This window comes from Mchenga conophoros, linkage group LG1, assembly GCF_057382185.1.
Source record: "Mchenga conophoros isolate Kocher_MC1m ecotype Shallow Benthic linkage group LG1, M_conophoros_male_GT1.1, whole genome shotgun sequence".
NCBI classification, from domain to species: Eukaryota; Metazoa; Chordata; class Actinopteri; order Cichliformes; family Cichlidae; genus Mchenga; species Mchenga conophoros.
In genome coordinates, this window is record NC_140526.1 from 11,359,389 (window position 1) to 11,379,814 (window position 20,426).

General features: G+C 39.4%; 1 protein-coding gene across 1 annotated transcript in view; it reads right to left on the bottom strand.

The window, feature by feature from the left end:
* Positions 1–20,426, bottom strand: part of hcn4 (hyperpolarization activated cyclic nucleotide-gated potassium channel 4) — a 77,731-nt gene that overhangs the window by 22,568 nt on the left and 34,737 nt on the right. The window contains exons 5-6 of the mRNA XM_085257725.1: positions 8,433–8,579; positions 7,826–8,066 (exon numbers count right to left, since the gene is read on the bottom strand). Coding sequence (XP_085113851.1) covers positions 7,826–8,066; positions 8,433–8,579 — 388 coding nt within the window. The remainder of the gene's footprint in view (positions 1–7,825; positions 8,067–8,432; positions 8,580–20,426) is intronic.

The window sequence follows — 20,426 nt, forward strand, 5'->3', positions numbered from 1 at the left end:
TGTGAATTAATAAATATGAGCAGGCCGCCTTGGTCTGCGATAAAGAATTTGTGTCCTGCAGCCTGGTGTGGCAAAGCTCACCTGGACTCTGAGTCCTGCTGTCAGGTCCCATCTCCCTTCCCGACAGAGCCCCCAGCCTACAGAGCGGACACTCTCTAACCTTTGGAACATCCACAACGGGCTCACTGATTCCCAGTGACATGCAATGTTCGCTCCCTCACAGCATTAGCATAGCCACACGAACACCTTCTGTTTGCTAGCAACCACAGACAGGTAAAACATTTCTGGAATTTTTTCTTTTCAGTATCGTGGCTGATGCCGAGGTCCTGTCACATCTCATCATCTCTTTTTCACCATCTTGAACTTCAGCTGCATGATTTTTACAACACTGTGCAAAAGTCTTGAGCCACCCCTCTTTCCTTTTGATTATAGTTCTAAGGAACCAGACTTGTTGTAATGATAGTCCTCCAGGCTTTCTAAAGGTCTTTTTCTGTGGACACTGGCTGACTGTTAACTTATTTTCAGTCCAGTTATTGTGCCTGTTGTTGGCCATTTTTAGAAGAATGTTGTTGTTTTTTTTGTTTGCTTGCTTGTTTGTATTATTTTGTTTGTTTTAGACTAAACACTAAACCATTTAAGCATAAAAAAGACCACCTAATTAGGGGATGAACAGTTAGTGTGTTTACACATAACATACAACTTAAGAAATTGTATCTTTAGGCACTTTGTTAGTAGGAACCTTATGCAAGTCGTATAATTTGTTCCCATTTCGTTAGAAGAATCTACAAGATATGCTGAAGATAATGCACTTTGGCAGGCAAAGAAGAATGTTTTGCACCTATTTGCAATAAGTCAACTTGACATATTTCTATATGCAGGCAATGTCCTTAAGAAATCAGAAGAAACTGGACAAATGGAGGACAAAAGAAGTGGCAGACCTACAAAAGATCTACAGCAGATGAATAATATCTGAAAGTCATGTTCTTTAGAAACAGGGAAAAACCTGAGAGAGTTTAAACTGTGTTGAAAAACAAAAGTGGTCCTACAAAGTACTGACTTTCAAGCTCCTTAGAATTGTGCAAAATCCTTTTTTGCCTTATATACAATGTATTCCCATGCATGTCTGCACGCATCAGTAAATGAATTTACATATTTTCCATTTTACAAGTAAAATATAAAGAAATGAGGACTGTCTCAAGGCTTTTTGTACAGTACTGTAGAAAATATTCAAATCTACAGCTGTTTTGGCTCAAAAAAGCCTGGTAAATAAAGTACTAAATACAAATCCTTTAAAGAAATCTAGTGCAGGAACTGCTGAAAGCAATGACATATCGTTTGCTACTGACCAGGAAATAATACAATTGGATTAATAATGCATATATTTTACTCTGCAAGCACTACTTAGTGTATACAGTGTATACTCCTTAACCACAATATAACAAAATCATTAAAAAAAACACTTTGATCCATAATGTGCGAGTGCAAGAACTGATAAGCAGGATTGATAGGCAGGCAAACTAACATTTCCATTCTACTGAGAATTTCTACAAGAATCGGTTCTCAATTCCCATCCCCAAACAGAGGACCTCTTTGGTTGTTCTGCAGTGCCAGACACAACAGGGCAACCTAGTGATGTTGGCAGTAGATCTTTTGGATCCTGTGGGTTGGCATATCTGGCATCTCTTTTGAATGCTCTATTAGATTGGGATCGGGGGACTTAGAACGCTGGGTCAGTGCCTTGGATTCTTTGTTGCAGTCCTCAAGCCTTTCCAGGGTAATCTTTGTAATGTGGTGGGGCATATTGTCCCACTAGGTGAGGCCAATGCTGTTGGGGGTGGTGTTGCTATGGCTTTTTTTCTGCTTGGTCTGGTATCACAGTAATGTGAATGCGAATTTTGGGATCCATGGTTTCCCAGCGAAACACTGCATTATAATGAGTTAATCAGTGTTACACACCTCACCTGTCAGTGGTGTAAATGTTGTGACTGATCAGTTGTACACATAACATTGCAGCATTACATCATATTCACAGCTGACAGCATGGCACCTTTAGTGTTTGGACGATGCAGCCCAACCATGTGTCACAACATATTATGTTGTATCAAATCTTCCACTGTGTGAAAACACAGAAATATATCATCCTATCCAACCTGTTATTCTATATATAATATCAACCATTCTGTCATTCAGTCAAATAACTTCTCCAGCAGAAGAGCTGCAGAGGTGTTAGCTGGGTTATGGACTGAAGGATTACCTGGGCCTTTGCTCCTGCAAGCCCCTTGCACTGACTCACTCGGTCGAGGTGGCCATTTGGCAGCTATATAGCACAGCCACTCTGAACACTGATAGTGGGATTGGGGGTGAGGGAAAGAATTGAGAGTGAGAATAAATGGGAGAAGTATTAGTTCCTTAACCTAGGATTTCACAAGACTAGGGATTTAGAGAGCACAATTTACAGAGAACCACTCAGAGTGAGTACAGCCAAAAGATGACACAGGAGATTGAAAAGTGTGCAGTCAACTCATCTCTCTTCTTCAGTCCCCTCCCTCCCTCTGACTCTGTCTTTTTTTCTTTCTTTTTTTCAACCAACTTAGAGATACTACAAGCCACTCACTGAGAGTCAAAGTGAGCCATCTTAGAGGCACAATCAAAGGCAGTTTTTGATAAGCACCTCTGACTGGCATGCACAGCCACCACAAGGTTACTGATCTTTACTCTAACCAAGTGAGACCACAGTCTGCACTGCCAACACTGCAGGCAACAAAGGATGAACTATAACAACACAATAACCTCCTCAGTCTGGTCGCTAAGTGGGTAGCAGAGATGCTATTTGGATACTAAGCGATTCAATATTGTACTATAAGGAGAGAAATAGGCAAGTGGAGGATTGTGGTGCTGGGCGCATGTTTTCTTTTTGAGCCCAGCGCAGCGTCCAGAGAGCAGCCTTGGCACCGATCCATGTGTCCCTTGGCGTTAGTACTGCAGTCACATTACATTTCCCCTCTCATCTGGATCGCTGTGTGCCCAGCAGACGCTCCCATCCAGGGCATGTCGTGTCCACTTTAGACTTTAGGCTCTCTGGCTTGAGCTAATCCAACAGCTAACAAATTGGAGTAGACTGCTGAGTAAATAATTGTGTAAATAATTCAGATTGTCCATAAGTGAATGAGTTAGGGTATGTAATTTTGTTGAGATGCAGAAGAGCAAATACATACACAATTAACTGAATTGCAAACTGGGATCCACTGATAATGACACAGTTTGACAATAAGAAGACAGACAGAAGACTGGACGGTTTCTGTTTCTCATTCATTTGCTCACACAGTCACAAAACATTACAATCTATGCAGGGTGGATCTCCATATTTTTGTTCAGAAAAAAAACACTCACTGCTTTCAGACTTCTGCTTGCTGATACTGACAGCCACACTGAAATCCACATGTGCCGCACACTCTCTGTGCTGATCCTGCACCAATTAATTTCATGAATGACTAACTCATGTTTGGTAACAAACTCCCAGTAGCTCTAGGCTTACCTCACTAGCCCCCACCCTTACACCCCAGGAGAAGTGGCACTGCCAGCAATACTCACAGGATAATGGAGTCAAAAGCCTTGTGCCTATATTACACGAAAGGGAAAATAATTACGGATCCAAGGCTTAAGATTAAAGCAAGCAAGCCAATTTTGGTTTCAGAATCAGTGCTTTCGCACTTTTGTGTGTTGTGATACTTATGTCTGTGAAGGTTCTCAATCATCCAGGTCATCGTAGTCTAAGAAGCTTGGAAAGAAAAGCGTCTGGACTTCTTTGAGTTGCTTGAAGATGTTTCACCTCTCAGCCGAGAAGCTTCTTCAGTTCTAAGCTCAAAAGGTGGAGAGTCTCAGATTTAAACCCAGTGGGAGTTTCCCCCCAAAGAGGGACAAAAGGACCCCCTGATAGTCCTCTACCTAATCACATGAGCCAAGGTGTGAATGCGGGTGTGGGTCCCAATCAGCCAGGGTTTCGGGTGAGCTCATTGTGAAACCTGGCCCCACCCTATCATGTGATTTCCTGAGGTCAGATGGCCCAGGATGTGAGTGGGCGTTAAGGTGTCTGGGAAGGGAACTGAAAACTGGATTATAGATGGCAGACAGTTGGTGTCGTAAACCACCGCCTCTGTTCAAAGATGGGCGCTCACAGTGGACATAGATGGCTTCTTTCACTCCTCTTTCAAAACATCTGTGCTCTCTGTCCAAAATGTGAACATTGGCATCCTCGAAAGAGTGAACTTTGTTCTTTAGATGCAGATGAACTGTTGAGTCTTGTCCCGTGGAGGTGGCTCTTCTATGTTGTGCCATGCGCTTGTGAAGTGGCTGTTTGGTCTCTCCGATGTAGAAGTCTGGGCATTCCATGCTGTACTGTACAGCATACACCACATTGTTAAGTTTGTGTTTAGGAGTTTTGTCTTTCGGGTGAACCAGTTTTTGTCTGAGTGTGTTGCTGGGTCTGAAGTAAACTGGGATGTTGTGCTTGGAAAAAATTCTCCTAAGTTTCTCTGATACACCGGTTACATAGGGGATGACAATGTTGTTGCGTCTGTCCTTCTTATCCTCCCTCGCTGGTGTCTGATCTTCTTTTCTGTGCATCTTTGCTGACTTTAAGAACGCCCATTTAGGATAACCGCATGTTTTAAGTGCTTCCTTTACATGTGTGTGTGTTCCTTCTTTTTCCCTTCAGGCTTAGAGGGAACATGTTCTGCCCGGTGGTGTAGGGTCCTGATTACCCCAAGTTTGTGTTCCAGAGGGTGATGGGAGTCAAAGAGGAGATACTGGTCCGTGTGTGTGGGCTTCCGGTAAACTTCAATGTTGAGGTTGCCATTCTCTTCAATGTGCACAGCGCAGTCCAGGAAAGGCAAACAGTTATCCTTTGTGTCTTCCCTGGTGAACTTGATGTTTTTATCCACGGCGTTAATGTGTGCAGTGAAAGATTCCACTTCTTGTCTTTTGATTTTGACCCAGGTGTCGTCTACATATCTGTACCAGTGGCTGGGTACTCTCCCTTTAAAAGAGCCAAGAGCCTTGCTTTCCACTTCCTCCATGTAAAGGTTGGCTACAATAGGCACAGCCATGTTTTTGTCTGTAGAAACCCTCGTTGTATTTGAAATATGTAGTGGTGAGGCAGAGGTCTAACAGTGTGCAAATCTGATCGGGTGTGAAGTTGGTCCTGTCTTCCAAGGAGCCGTCTTCTTGTAGTTGTTTTCTGACAGTCTCCACTGCCTCCGTGGTGGGTATGCAACTGAAGAGGGAGACTACATCAAAGGACACCATGGTTTCATCTGGGTCCAGGGTAAGTTTCTGGACCTTGTCGGTGAAGTCGGTGGAGTTCTTGATGTGATGTGGGGTGTTCCCCACAAGAGGTGCTAGGATGGTAGCAAGGTGTTTCGAGATGTCGTAAGTGGCTGAGTTTATGCTACTGACAATGGGTCTGAGTGGGACACCTTCCTTGTGGATCTTAGGAAGTCAGTAAATGCAGGGTATGGCATCCACTGGGTAAAGGCGGTCAATGATTTTGTCCCTTTCAAGGTCTTGAAGAGAGAGAGAGTAGAGAGTAGTGATCTTTGTGTGGTAATCCGTTGTGTTTAGGACCATGGTGCACCTTCCCTTATCAGCTGGTAATATAGTGATGTTGTGGTCTTTGCTCAGGGAAGCAACGGCCTTCTTTTCTTGTAATGTGAGGTTAGACGGGGGGACTTATGCACTGGAGAGGGTGGCTGAGACTTTCATCCTGATTTGTTCTGCTTCTGTCTGTGATAATTTGTTAATCCGTATGGCAGTTTCTGTGGCTGTGATGAGGTCCACTATGGGCAACTGTTGCGGAACAATGGCAAAATTGAGTCCTTTGGCTAATACTTTCTTTTCAGGTTCAGTAAGATTCCGGTCTGAAAAGTTCTTCACCCATTTTTCTTGACTGTCCTCAGGTGTGTGTTCTTCTCTGAGTTGTGTAGATTCAGACTGAGGAGTGAGTGTTTTTGAAAGCAAGGTGTGGAATTTCCTGCATTGTCTTTCTTTTCCTTTAGAGTGTTGGGCCCGCTGAGCCTTGTCCACAAACTTGTTCTAAAATTGGAGAGGGTAGAAGGGTTTCCAGTTCCTGCAGAGTCTGGCTAATCTTGCTCTGGAGGGCATCTATACTGAAATGGACCTGTCTTATCCTTTCACTTAGAAGCTGATTTTGTGCTCTCCGTAGAATCAAGTCTGCTCTGTATCCCCTGACAGTGGATCCAAGTTGCAGGCTCTTAGGAACAACTCTGCTTTGTCTGCATCTCAGGTTGAAACGGAGATGGTTCCTATAATCTGCTATTTTTCTTGATTCCCTTTCATACTCCCGCATCAGTTGAAGGGTGTTCCTCCCAAAATGTACGGCAATATGTCTGTGAAGGTTCTCAGTCATCCACGTCATTGTAGTCTAAGGAGCTTGGAAAGAAAAGCGTCTGGACTTCTTTGAGTTGCTTGAAGACGTTTCCCCTCTCATCCGAGAAGCTGATACCTCTACCTAATCACATGAGGCTCATGTGATTAGGTAGAGGATCATCAGGGGGTCCTTTGTCCCTCTTTGGGGGGAAACTCCCACTGGGTTTAAATCTGGGACTCTCCACCTTTTGAGCTTAGAACTGAAGAAGCTTCTCGGCTGAGAGGTGAAACATCTTCAAGCAACTTAAAGAAGTCCAGACGCTTTTCTTTCCAAGCTCCTTAGACTTGTGATACTTATGTTTACTTAAGGACGAAAGAACCTAAATGTAGATGCATTTACTCTAATGCATTTCAGTGAAATTGTCCTCTTGTGTAGCTTTGACTCAGCATCTTCAAGTGGCCAAGCTTTCGCCCAAACTGTGCCATTACTGGGATACATGTGCTGGGAAAAAAGCCTTTAAGCAGACTGAACATTTCTCTGAATCTGAGTCTCGCTGAAGAGGGCCCAAAGGCTGGAACATTTTGGACAACATTTGAGACAAAATGGCCCTGGAGAGAGCTGGGGCCATGTTGTTAAAAATGTTGATTAGTTTTGGCATGTGCAGAGACAGATTGCCTGCCATCTTTTCATTATTTCTGTAGAACCCCCTGGAGAGAGGGCATGGAGATGGACTTGAGCAGGCAAGGCATAATTAAACTTCCACAGGCAGGTCATGTGCTGTTAATGCTTTGCCACCACTTCTAATTACTTAACAGTATAGTCTAAATGATATGCTGTCACTGGGCAAATTAATTGGTATTTGGTGAGGGCAGTATGGCAGCATTGTCTCCTACATGTGTCATAGGCTCTTTGGGACCAAGAGAAGGCTAAGCATTATCTGACCCTGATTAAGAACATAACACTGAGTTAAGTGCATAACAACTATGGGTTATAGCAGCCCTAAGCATTCGGCGTTGATAGTGTGTAATTTCACAGTTTCCTGACCTCTTTGACGTTAGGGTGCATATTTTTTAAGTTGCACTACAGCAAGCACGGTTTTTATAATTTGGATATGCCCTAAATTTAAGAGGCAGCTCATGATGTGAATTAAGGGAAAGGTCCTGCATAAACCATGAAGCTGAATATTCAAGTTAGGTGTCAAGTGGTGCATAATATACTACTTCAAGCTCACAATGTGCTAGCATTAGACCCAGAATAGCTCTATTCAAATGCTACTGCATCACAAATAAAAATTAAATCCCAGGCCAACCTCTTAAAGTGCTTAAGGATATCATTATTATTATCATCAAAACAAAGTAGACTTAAGCTCCACAGAAAGGTGTGCATTAAGGCAGGTGACCTTTGATTTTGGTTGGCTGTACCAGAAGCAGCTTATCTTACCCCCGAAGTAGGAGCCATCTGAAAGCTTGGTTTCTTTGTTGCCTTTTGTTAGAACACTGACAACCCCATGTTGTATGAAGTACATTTTCTTTCCGATGGTGCCTTCTCTTATGATGTAATCCCCAGGTTGGAACACCTCAAACCTCAATTTGGTGAGCATAGAGGTGACAAAGTTTGGGTCAGCATTGGCAAATAGCGGCATAGATGCCACCAGCTTTCGACAGTTAAAGTTGATAATTTCCTGTTTGAAAAGAAAGACATTAAAAACAGTGGTTAGTGACAGCAGCACAGCAGAGCCGTGGCTTTACAAAATGCAGTGACTTTTTAAAGTATTGGACATGAGGGATATTAGAGTAACAACAGGAAAAATGCCAACTGTGTAGACATCATTTACTGTTTTCTTCTTTCTCTAAGCCCCCCCCCCACCAGTTTTCTTTTTCTAAGAAAAAAAAAGAGATTATTTAGTCACACTGTGCTCTTGTGTAAGGCTAAAATGTCAGTGAATGTGAATTGAAATGAAGGGAATGTCGAAAAGTGCATAAGCTGTCGAATGCATCAGAGCTGCATGTGCAGCTGTTTTAAAGCAAGACAGAAACACTTGTCCCACCTCTCGGAGCGGCTCATTCAGCTCTCCCAGGATGCTCTCCTCGTCAAACATCTTGCCCTGGTAGCGGTGCTCATAGTAGTCGTGGATTCTCTGCCTCATATCTGCAGGCAGCTTGTGGAAGGACATGTACTGTTCCACTTGTTTGTACTGCAGGGACATAGAGACACACAACAATCAGGTTATCTAAAGGCCATAGGGCTGTAGCACAAAAACACTGCTACAGGGAGTAGCTGGTACTAGGGCTGCTCGATTATGGCAAAAATGATAATCACGATTATTTTCACTGAAATTGAGATCACGATTATTTGACGATATTTATTTAACCCTTTAAGACCTACTATAGAACCAAGTCCACCAGAGCTTATATTATTTTTTTTACATGCTGTAGTGCCATTTGTGGGAGCATTTCAAGTTGCTATACATCAATACAACTGTTATAGCCCATATTTTAATAATATGTATGCATTAAGTCCATAGTAATTACATAAATTGCAAAAAAGTGCAATAAACTACAAAAAAAATTGAAAATCGCTTTTGTTTTGTTTACATATATTTCTACTTGGAGAAATTTAAGAGGTTTATCCCTCAAAACTTTAAATACAATAAAGTTGCAAAAAATAGTTTCCCACCACAGGAAATTTATTTTGAGTGTCTTCATAGTTTTATTTTGGAGATACACCAATTTTTATATACTGCAGGAAAAACAAAAAACAATCCTATGATGCAAATTTGCAAAGAAAACAGCAGGTGCATCATTTCACTGTGGGAAGTGTTACGAACAGCTGATAGGAACGGCAAAGCGTGTTTCTGGAATATTATGTTTTTGTTCCTGCAAGCGCTTTTTATGCAGTTTTTGCAAAGCTATATGTGGAACGAAACCGTGACCGAGGACAAGCTGATGGCATAAGATGTAAGTACAACTCCTCCGGTTTCATATGCAAAACAAATTATTGCGCTAGCTTACACGGTTCAGGTTCTACAGGGATTTAAAAATAGTTACACAAAACGGAGCGTGCTGCTCTGACCGGCTTTAAAGGGTTAACAATGACTTTAAAAAATAATATAAAATAGTGTGCAACACCACTGAAGTTTTTTTTTTTTAAACTCTCTTTTCAACCAACGGCAGTCACTCTCCAAATAACTTCTGCTTAGCTTTCCGAGCTTCCCTCGGGTCCTCTTAATCAGCGGTCTCCAACCTTTTTTGCGCCACGGACCGGTTTATGCCCGACAATATTTTCACGGACCGGCCTTTAAGGTGTCGCGGATAAATGAGGGAGGGGCTAATAATCGGCTCAGTCATTTTTAATGATCGTTGAAAGCCCAGATCGTAATCGTGATTAAAATTCGATTAATTGAGCAGCCCTAGCTGGTACTGAGGTCAGACACACAAGGAAATGGAGACAGATTCAGGATGGCTATCCGTGCCCTTTCAAATTTCACCCAAAAAGAGAGCACTTTTCCAGTCTTTGATCAGGTCTCTTAAAGTCTCTCTTTCTCTCTCGGAAGTCACACTGTCCTGAATATTTGTTCACTGAATGTACTAACTTCTAAAAGATAAGGGTGAGAGAAAGGAACGCTACAGTCATGAAGTACAAAGTCAAACTGACCTTTAAAAGTGCGCTACAGCAGCTAATGTGAATATGAAGTAAATGTAGATCTTAAATTATTAAATACATATTCATTTTGTTCATGCAGAGAAGAATAGATTAGAGTGTATGTTGTTCAGTTGAAACAATCAAAGTGTTTCTGTTTTTACAGTACAGACTTGTGGATTAATATCCTCTGTTGTTGAAAGAAATAACTATTTAAGTGTGTGTGTCAAAAAGCCTTTGACTGATTCTGTAGCAGTAGCAGCAGAGATGTAGATCAAAGCACACTGGGAGCACCTTGGAGATAATAATGGGATGAATCCTTAACCCGCTGTGAAGGAAAATAAGGAAAAAGAAAAAAAGAAGAAATTAACCATTCAGAGGGTGACGCTGGTGGTGCTCTTTGATCACAATGACTAAGCTGCCAGAAGACTTACCGCTGACTAACACAGCTGACCTCAGAAGCCTTCTTCTTTGTTTTCTCACAATACTACTACTCTTGTTGGCGCTAATCTTAAAGGAATTCATCAAAGCTCCTGCTTTGTTAAAATAAATAAGAACTGTTTTCTACAATTTACAAGAAACACATACAGGTGAAACAAATCGAGTTTCGCAGTATAGAATATCGAGCAAGACAAAATATGGTGCACGAGGCTTGACCATGGGACAAAATGTGCCTACTAGTAACATCCAGGGCTCCTGCACTATTTTAAAAATAAACTAAATTTTTAAGAGCTCTTTTAAACCTTCATTGAGTCCTTTACAAATAAAACCTAAGAAAAAAAATCACAGTTAAATTATATTCAGGTTTTCATAAACAAGCAGGTATACAAGTATTGAACTGTTTAGTAATCCATACAATAAAGAACTTGATGCTTTTCTTTACCACACACAGTAGTAAAATGATTATATTTGTACAGGAAAACAAGTGCAACAATTTTAAAAGAGTGCTATAAAAATCCAAAACTTAATTAAACTAAAATTTATGTTATTCAATAATATTTCTGCCCACATAAAATGTGCAGGATATTTTAAGACCTTAGTTTGCTTGATTTTAATTTCTGACTGTGACATCTTTTATCTCTGCACTGGCTTTTGACACCTACATTCCTCACTTTCTACCACTTTCTTTCCTCCTATTGCCATATTTAGAAGAGTTATTTGACCAGGCCCTTGAATCCCTCACAGACGGAGAAGCAATCTAGAATGACCCTGTGAATATTGATGATAAGGCTCCTTTGACTGTGAACAGCTAGTTATGAACTATTACATGGCTCCACTCTCAATCCTGGACAAAAAACTGATTACAGATTAGGTAAACTGCTTGAAATATGTTTTACACCAGTTCCATCATATTAAATAGTTTATAGTTTATTCTATTTAACAACTTTTGTAGGAATGTCAAACAAAGTAATTTTTTTTTTTTTTTGTGTAGCAACACTGTGTAATTTGATGTGGAAGGTCAAATACTTGAAAAAGCATAAACAAGATTTGGAGCTTATATTAATCCAGTCTCTCTGTCAATGACAGGGTATGAATATGAATAAGAAATGTTGTGGGTGACAGTAAGAGTTTGAATCTTTATCCACACTATCCTTTTAGCATAAAATTAAGAAATGTACTGATCCAATGATAATACTTATTTCACAGAAATGCTGTAGGTGATGATCAAGATGTTTCCAACGTAGACATCTTTAGGTGCAGTAGCAGTCGCTGCTGAGTATTGCACCAAAGGTGGCATTTCTATATGTGATGCAGGGTGAAGATGAGAGGTATCTCAAATTATGAATTAGTCTAACACTGTTGTCTTCTGCTTTAGACATGTTTCAGTACAGTGTATTTCTTTAATTAGTTTTTTTGTGCATGAAGTATTAACACTTTGAGAAACTTATTTGAACTTTCAACATCTAATTTATGTACAGCTTTGTAGCATATTGCAGTCTGGTTCTCCCAGCACAAAAGAGTATTAGTCAAGTGAACAAATGCAAGATAATGTCTTATTGCTTCTGCAGTTTTGATGAATAACTGTATTACACGGAGTAACTCGGCATCACACTTGAAAGCATTTCAAATTTACTAATCACTGTGCTGGATGCAAAGACACTGATCATCAGGGGCGCAGGGGGGCATTGAGGGATAGGGCAGGGAAGGCATTCTTTTCCCGATGATATGATGGGCTGGTAAAATCCCCTCTGGGAGGGAAATTATTCTATTGCTCAAAGATCCCTGCTCTCCTGATCTACTTGAACAAATCAAATCAGTCTGCATTTAGGTGGTAATTATTTCACCATCAGATTTCCTTGCTTCTATCTGAACGCTAGAAAGATTCTGGCTGTAATATGGATCTCTTATAATGTCTATAATGATTATTTCATGTTTCTTAGCTTTCCTCCCACCTTCCTTTACTCTGGTAAGTCCAGGATGATGACAAAAGTCTAAGGTGATGTGGCCCAAATAAAATATGTTTTAACTGTGGTACAGGTATAGTGGATTAATTAGTGATTATTTGTGGTGTTGTTTCTATGTTGACCTTTAATAAAGATTGCTACCTTTTTTGTTCTGGCAAGCTCCTTATGTTTTTGGTTGTTTATAGTAACTCTTTATTGAGAATTAAAGAAAAGAGTATCCATGTCCTGATCTAACTTGTTTCTTTTGACAATTTTACTCAGCTTTAGTTGTTTTAAAGATGCAGTGACTGTAGCGTTTGTCTCTTCTTGTTTTACAGGAAAAGAAATTCCAGACGTTTGGCACCTAATTAGTCCTGCACTGTTTGTTGAAGAAACACTGAGACGAGCAGCTCATTTGCTGCGTGTTATTACTCTTCTTGGATGTACACGTTACAGTTTCTGAAATATATGAAGATTTATTGCAAAAAAACAAACAAACAAACCAAAACGTTTCATTTTGGGGTTGAATGTTCAGAGTTAACTGTCAGAGTGGAAGAAGCAGAAAATTCTTTGGAAATATTTATCTCTAACCTGCAGCTGAGCTTACTTTATTTACTCTATAGTCTTCAATTTATCACCAAAAAAGTAGAAATTATGTCATTTTCAGAGTCAGCAAATTTACGTGCTTGATCTATAGGTAGCTGAGTGAGAGGAGTAGCGTCTAAAAGACCTACTGAGATCTAATATAAATTAACAAGTGTTTGTAAAAACAGAAATTTGCTTTTATGACATTTTATCACTAGAAACCGACACATAGACACACACAAAAAACACAGATCTGTAAATCAACTGTTTAGGGCGCTTGCAGTTTTCAAACCACGTTGTGGTTTAAAAACTGTGGTTTTGACTTCCTCCTCAGATTCCTCTGTTTTTCACATTGCAACACATCATCATAGCAGCTTTAACAGCTGCTTTACTGACACAGGAGTGAACAACTGACAGTTGATGTGCTAGCTTTCATTGATGGATTTAAAACACTTTTTATCTTTTCCTGGTTGGTGCATACTTTTGATGTATTTTCTATTTCACCCAAATAAATGAATACATCGACTGAATAAAAGATGAATGATCTGAGTATTTTTTCCTTACCACTGTAAAAAAGTGAAGCCACAATTCTAACATAGGGAAGTTGAGCTTCCATTTTTGGAGCCACAGTCAGTGTTTTAGTGATTTGGGATGTATCCACACACACTGTATCCACACACCACCTCAGCTTGACCGCAAGTGCAACTGCCTGCACTTATGTAGCCTGATTGCTATAATTGTAACAATCTCTGCTTTTAATAGGCTTGTTCAAATAAGTTTAACTACTAACCACATACAGTAGCACACAGCTGTATCTAAAAAGGCACACACAGTATGAACATACTACATTTCAATGTATAAATGCCATTCTGTAGCTTCTATTCTCACTGTATTAGCTATTAGAAGCTAATTAGAAGCTAGCATAAACCATCTAACATGTCAACATCTTGTAGTAAACAATTCTACAGACATGTTTTTTTATAGAGTCATTAAGCTTATGCTTAATAGTTGTGTGTTTTCTTCCATCACTGGTTGAATCTAATTGAAAGAGACTTACACTGATTTTCAGTTCTGTTTTAATTGAGCTATTTGTATACAGCTTTTATCTGTCTGTCTCCCTGATTGTCTGTGTTTTTGATTGTGGACATGTAGTATGGGAGACATATTTTTGAGGTTTTCTAATTCCTGCAGTTTAAAACCAAAAGTTTAAAGCTGCCTATATTGTTAAATATCTCGATGCAGACAAAATAATGTGGTTATTATTTCTTCTAGGTCCCATTCAAAATATTCTTTTTCTCTCTGTGCCTTTTCTCTGATATAAACATTCAAATTATTTTCCAGAGTCCTTTCTCTCTCATGTAGCTAAGCAGATGCAAATTCTTACCAAAGAAATCATGAATAATTTATTCCCCCAAAGAGATATTGGTTACTTAATTATACTTTTTAAAAATGTATTTATTTCCACTGTGCTCTCCTGCCTTCTTCCTAACCTAGAGTTGTGTAGTCAAAAGATATCTGCCACACATTTAGGCAAAAATGTTCACTGACTAATATAATGATGAAAAACGGGTAACAGAGAAATTAGAGATTAATGCTACAGGAATGCTCTAAAATCACTATTTTATTTAAGAGATAACTAACATAGAAATTCAAAATCTGGAGGATTGGGTAATTATATTTTATGATCAATATACCTTTGAATTCCATGATAATGATTAAGAAATTTCAATTTTTCTTTTCTGTGAATAAGAGCTATCACACAAAAAGGAACCAAGAGGCCAGTAACACCTCTGATAGGGACATAGTCAGGAGAGTATGATTTCTTAATAGTTATTTATATTAGGAATACATAGTGATTAAGAGTGGTGCATCAAGATAAATGACAGCCTTGACAACACAATCCGAAAGCAGAAAGCATACATTTCATGTGACATAAAATATATAGTAAATTGACACTGGTTGGAGTTTTGATTTTGGTTATGCAATAAAAAAATAAATAAAAAATAAAAATTAGAGCGCCTCTGAGGCATGTCAACACTCCTTGACTCAGCAGTAAAGGCTGTGTGGCAGACAGAGGAAAAGGAATGTAACAGAGTTCAGATTAATGCCATCAGTCAGGTCCCAACTAATGGGAACAGCTCTTACTGTAAGGCAGAATTAGACTTAAGCCCCCCATCCTTTTGGCAGTTTTGTCCTTGATTGAGCTGTATGGGAAACTCATGACTTAACCTATACAGGACAAGACCACGTTAATGCTAGGATGATAGCTTAAATATAAAAAATCTGTAAAACTGTCATTTTTTTTAACTACTTCTCTGATGCTATTGCTCTCGTTCCTCCTTCCTCCCAAGGAATTGGACAACTCTATCAAGTACAGACACAGTCTACCACTGATGACTGTTTTCTGTATTTCCAATGGTCTTGACTGGGGGGGATCTCTAGAGCCTCTATACACACAAATAATCAGCTTTGGGTCTCTTATTAACTATTCCCCAAAGAGCTATGTTTATTTGCCAAGTGTTAATTAGAGATTTAAAAAAGGAGGGGCTGAAATACCCCATTGCCATTTGCTTCTAAAGCCATTTGGGACTGGCATGCCACAACATGCTATCTCCTGGGCATCCCTAATTTCATCACCAACTGCCAACAGCAAACAGAGCATCAGTCAGTCAGTTAATATTTAAAAAAAAACAAACAAACAAACAAAAACTTTTCGTATAAAGACTCACAAGGATGAGAACATCAGAAAGTTTACGTATGGTAAGTGAGACAACAAAGATCACAAGCCACCTACAAATGAACACGATTATCTCTTTTGTTTGCTGTCTCCATCTCCGTCTCTGTGTACTATATAATTTACCACAGTAGAGAGCCAAAGTGACAGATAAGCAGCAGCTTACAGAGAGCTGGAGTGGCAGGCATACCCTGTATGCACAGTCACATGTGCAGCCATCTTGTGCCCCAAATCTGGAGAGATGTAATTCTCTTTGTGTGATAATGATTCTCAACATGCCTGAGACACGAGAGGAGAGTTCTTGTGGGATTCTGGTTGATGCTTAACCCCTCCGATTCCAACATCCTCTTAACACTGATGTTTAATGCAGTTTGTTTTATTTGATTAAAAATATAAACTTGCAGTTTATTTTTTGCCATGAATTTTCTTTAAGTGTAAAATGTAATGTGATTACACTGCATGGTGATACTGCACTTTAAAAAAAAAATGAACTGGCTGGTTGATTCCAGCGCATGTTGTTTTACAGTGTGGTATAACATAGCTGGTCAATGTATAAAATAACAAGTACAGTTAGATATACAGTTGTGGAGCACTCTCCTTCTTTATAACCCACTGAGTAAACAACAGTTAGGTTAATGACATAAAATTGCTGGTAAAAAAAATATTAAAAAGCTGTCCCATTTATTATTATTATTATTATTATTATTATTATTATTAATAATAATAATAATAATAATAATAATAATAATAATTTTGTAAAACTTAACATAAAGCAAATTATTCATGTTTTGATCTGAAAAACAAGCAATATTGAAACTCACTGTTGTACCAGGGAGGGTAGAGTTCAAATAAAGACACCACAGAATGCATATCCAGAAGAAACCACTCAGTGACCATCCTTCAGGTGCTGACTTGAAATGATAAAGATTGTCCCAATTTCAGCTCCAGTTGGCTGCAATCTATCTCTTTTCCACTGACATGTGATATATGGTGTGTCTGCTGAGTAGCAAACACATAATGAATGTAAACTACTTAATCTGTTTATACACAGTTAACAGCTGGCGACAAGAATATATTTTATTTTATTTATTTATTTATTTATTTATTTATTTATTCATTTTTGTCTCAGTTGAAACTACAATTCAGCTCCCCCAACTCCCAGAATATGTAGTGTAATTGCTGTGCTCTCTACTTGGTGTAACAGTTAACATGCTGCCTGCTTCATAAGAGCTCATTTGAGTCTGCTTGCTAGCATCTGACAGCCCAGCCATTTATCACATGGTGCCACATTTAATAGAATTCTATTCAGAAAAGATTATACCCCAGCTTTCTGATGGCAATTTTCACCATCTTTGCAAGCAGAGCTCCCCTCATCATCCTTTCCTCTTTCCCATGTGTACACTTCTGAGAATCCTGCATAAAGTATTTTTTTTTAATCATTGTCCATCTGACCAGTTACTTGGATATCATGCCTGCATGCCAACTGGACAGGTGGCCTCTCATCTTGGACATATAGCTATATGAACAAGAGTCTGATTTTTATTTTATTTATTTTTTTGGTTTTGGTTGTTTTTTTGTTGTTTTTTTGTTGTTGTTTTTTTTTTTACAACTGATTAGCAGCTGATAAATAGAGCACATGTGGTAAATGTGGTATCAGTGCTGCTCAGCTCGACACTGATCCATTATTGCATTTCTTTCAATCATTAAACAGTGGTCAGTATCTATCTACTTCGGCCCCACTGTGAGAGCAATATTTGTGCTGTTGCCATGTGGTTGTTTGCTGGATGGCTCAGGTCCAGTGTCATCTGCAGCACAATCACAATAGCTATATAGTACAATATATCTGCTTACTAGAGCATGTATCCAGCTTTTCGTGATAGTACAACTGCATAATAGGAAGCATAAAGCACATTATGATTAATGGGACTGCATAGTGTCTGCATTAGAGATAAGTCATAATTCAAAGTACTTTGCACTGTTGGTGCATGTAAATTATGCAGTTTTGCAGTGTAGTTTACAACATCGCTGGTATATTGGTGTCAGGCTTCCAAGCAATAAAAAGAAAAGAAAAATACTAGAGGGCCTTTTCAGCTTTCAAACAATCAACACAAGTTACTGGCAACATTTTCTACTGAATCCAAATGTATTATCTTTTAGTTTTTAGGTCCAAAATCAGCTATCCAACGCTTAAATCAGCACACCAAACTAGGTATAGAACAGTGTGATTTTTACAAGAGACCAACAATACATACCTACATATCTGTAACAGAGTTTGTTTTTCAGCCCTCTTAAATGTGTTATACTCAAAGGCTTTAGAAATCCCATTCCATAAATAGATATGTAGATAGAGATTTCATAAAACAACAGAAATGGCTTCTGTAAAAATTGGCAAAGCCTGTGAATCAGACTGAAGGAAAGATTTTTGTAAACTATCATAAATCATAACAGAAGACTGTAAAGTGTCACTTTACTTTACACCAATTCAAGGTCACAGTTGGGCTGGAGTCTATCCCAGCTCTGGGCGAGAGGCAGGATACACCCTGCACAGGTCGCCAATCTCTCACAGAGATAACATTGAGAGATAGACTCAATGTTATGGCCACTTTAGGATCATCATTTAATATAATCTCATCTCAGGCCACAGCTAGCACACCACCACGCTGCCAGTTTTTGAATAAACTGAGTGATAAAAAAATGTGTTTCAATTACGTTTTCGAAACACTTGAGTAAAAGAGGTCCTTTTTTTGATTTCTGATGAGTTAACAAAGATGTGCATGCATGGCAATATATTTTATACCTATGATGTCCAATTTTTTTATTCAGGTTATAATTACAGAATATGTGATTAAAACAAATTCAAATTAGAACATGAATGTTATGATTATTGTGTTGACGTTTTTGTAGATCTTGCCTCATATATATTACAGCTGCATATTTCCAAGCTTCCATTATATTTTCTAATTTATGTTGCCTATTTCTTTCTTTCCCTTAATTCCTCTTATTTATCATGTCATACCTAACACCTGAACAACCACTTTTTATTTTATATTGCCATGTCATATGCAAATATGTAGGGCTAACACTATTTGTAATTATTAAGTTGAACCTCATCTTTGTCATATTCAAAGCCTCACACTGTGAACAGTTTTTAAAGGTCAACTAATTTTACTGAAAATGCAAATACCTTTCATCACACCCTGACCTGATTATTTAAAGGGATGCAACCAAGCTTATGGGACAGCACTGACTCACCCAGTCAAACCAAAATGTTTAGAATAACTTCCTGTATGATGGCAGGCTGGCAGTTGGCTTTGGTGATGGCAGCTCTGCTAGGAGATTTATATGAAGTCTGAGTCCCCACAGACAAGAACAGCTGTCCCTGTCATGGCAGCCCAACAGCCACCAGACTTCTCAAACCTCTATGGATTGCCAATGGATTTCCAGCTTCTTGAGCGTGTGGATTATGGTATTAAAGGGAAAAGGAAAATCTGCAGCAAGCAGATCCCATTGTCACACAATTGATGCAACAGGATATGAGAAAAAGGTTTATGTCTTTGAATGAACTAACTCTGATAAGAAGAAATGAGAAATGGGTCCAGTGCTGTGTAGTAGAAATCACTACTATCTTGCTCCCAGAGCCAAATGAGCACACAGTGACAGTGTACTCTGAGCATGCGTTATCACTGAGCCTTGTGGAAAGATAAAATGAGAGAATCTGGACTCTTAAAAATTAATTGCAGTTGGCAGTAATAACGCTTCTGCACACAGGCACTGTGGGAACCGGTGGGAACACAGGGGAAACTTTTCAAGTGGCTGGGGGATTCTTAAGGCGCCTTAGGGGGCGATCCTAGAAATGGCAGCCAAGGGCTTCTGTAGCACATGCTGACTGGTGCTGAGGCAGACCAGCTGTTCAGTCTACTTGGCGGCATGGCATCTCAAAAACAGAGGAGCAGACATGTCGTGGTGGGAGCTGGTTTGCCCCCGTTTCATTAAACAGCTTCTCAGATCAGTATTAGTCATGAACTTACAAGCTGAACTTTTTTGGATTTTTCAACTTTTTAACTGGGAAATTAATCTATTCGTTACTCATTCCCTAGAATCACAAAGTGTTAATTTATCCAGTGCAGTTTCTCTCCTTTTGAAGAAGTCCTGCTCACACATTACATTAGCTAAGCTGTTCCTCTGCCTGTGTGCCTGGTCCTGTTTTCTCTGAAATCTTTCACTTTCATTTTCCCTCTTCCATTTAGGTGCGATCTCTCGAACCTGTGCCTCCATTCCCTGGAGGTCGTTCTCTCCTGTCTCTTACTCGCTACAGACGGTGGGTAATGTGGCAGGCGAGCAGTTCAGCTCATTATCGCCCACGCTGGGCCCACAGAGGGCATGGCAGTGTGGAACATGTCTCGGGCTTCATAGGCAGCCATCAGGGCTTTCCTTTCCCTAAACCAGGGAAATCTGGGTTTCTGTGTCTATACATTATGTAGAAAATGAGGACAAATTTTTAACCAATTTGCTTTTTGCACTTTTGCTGGCAAAGAAAAAAAACACAATATATATCTAGTGCCTTTCTAAAATATACTTATTTAGGGTGATAAATGATTTAAAACCCCATTAAAGCTCACCTGAATAAAAGGCTGTTTCTGTAATGAAAAGATGATGAGACGACGCTCATTATCACTGATCTATGACATATTAGTATTGA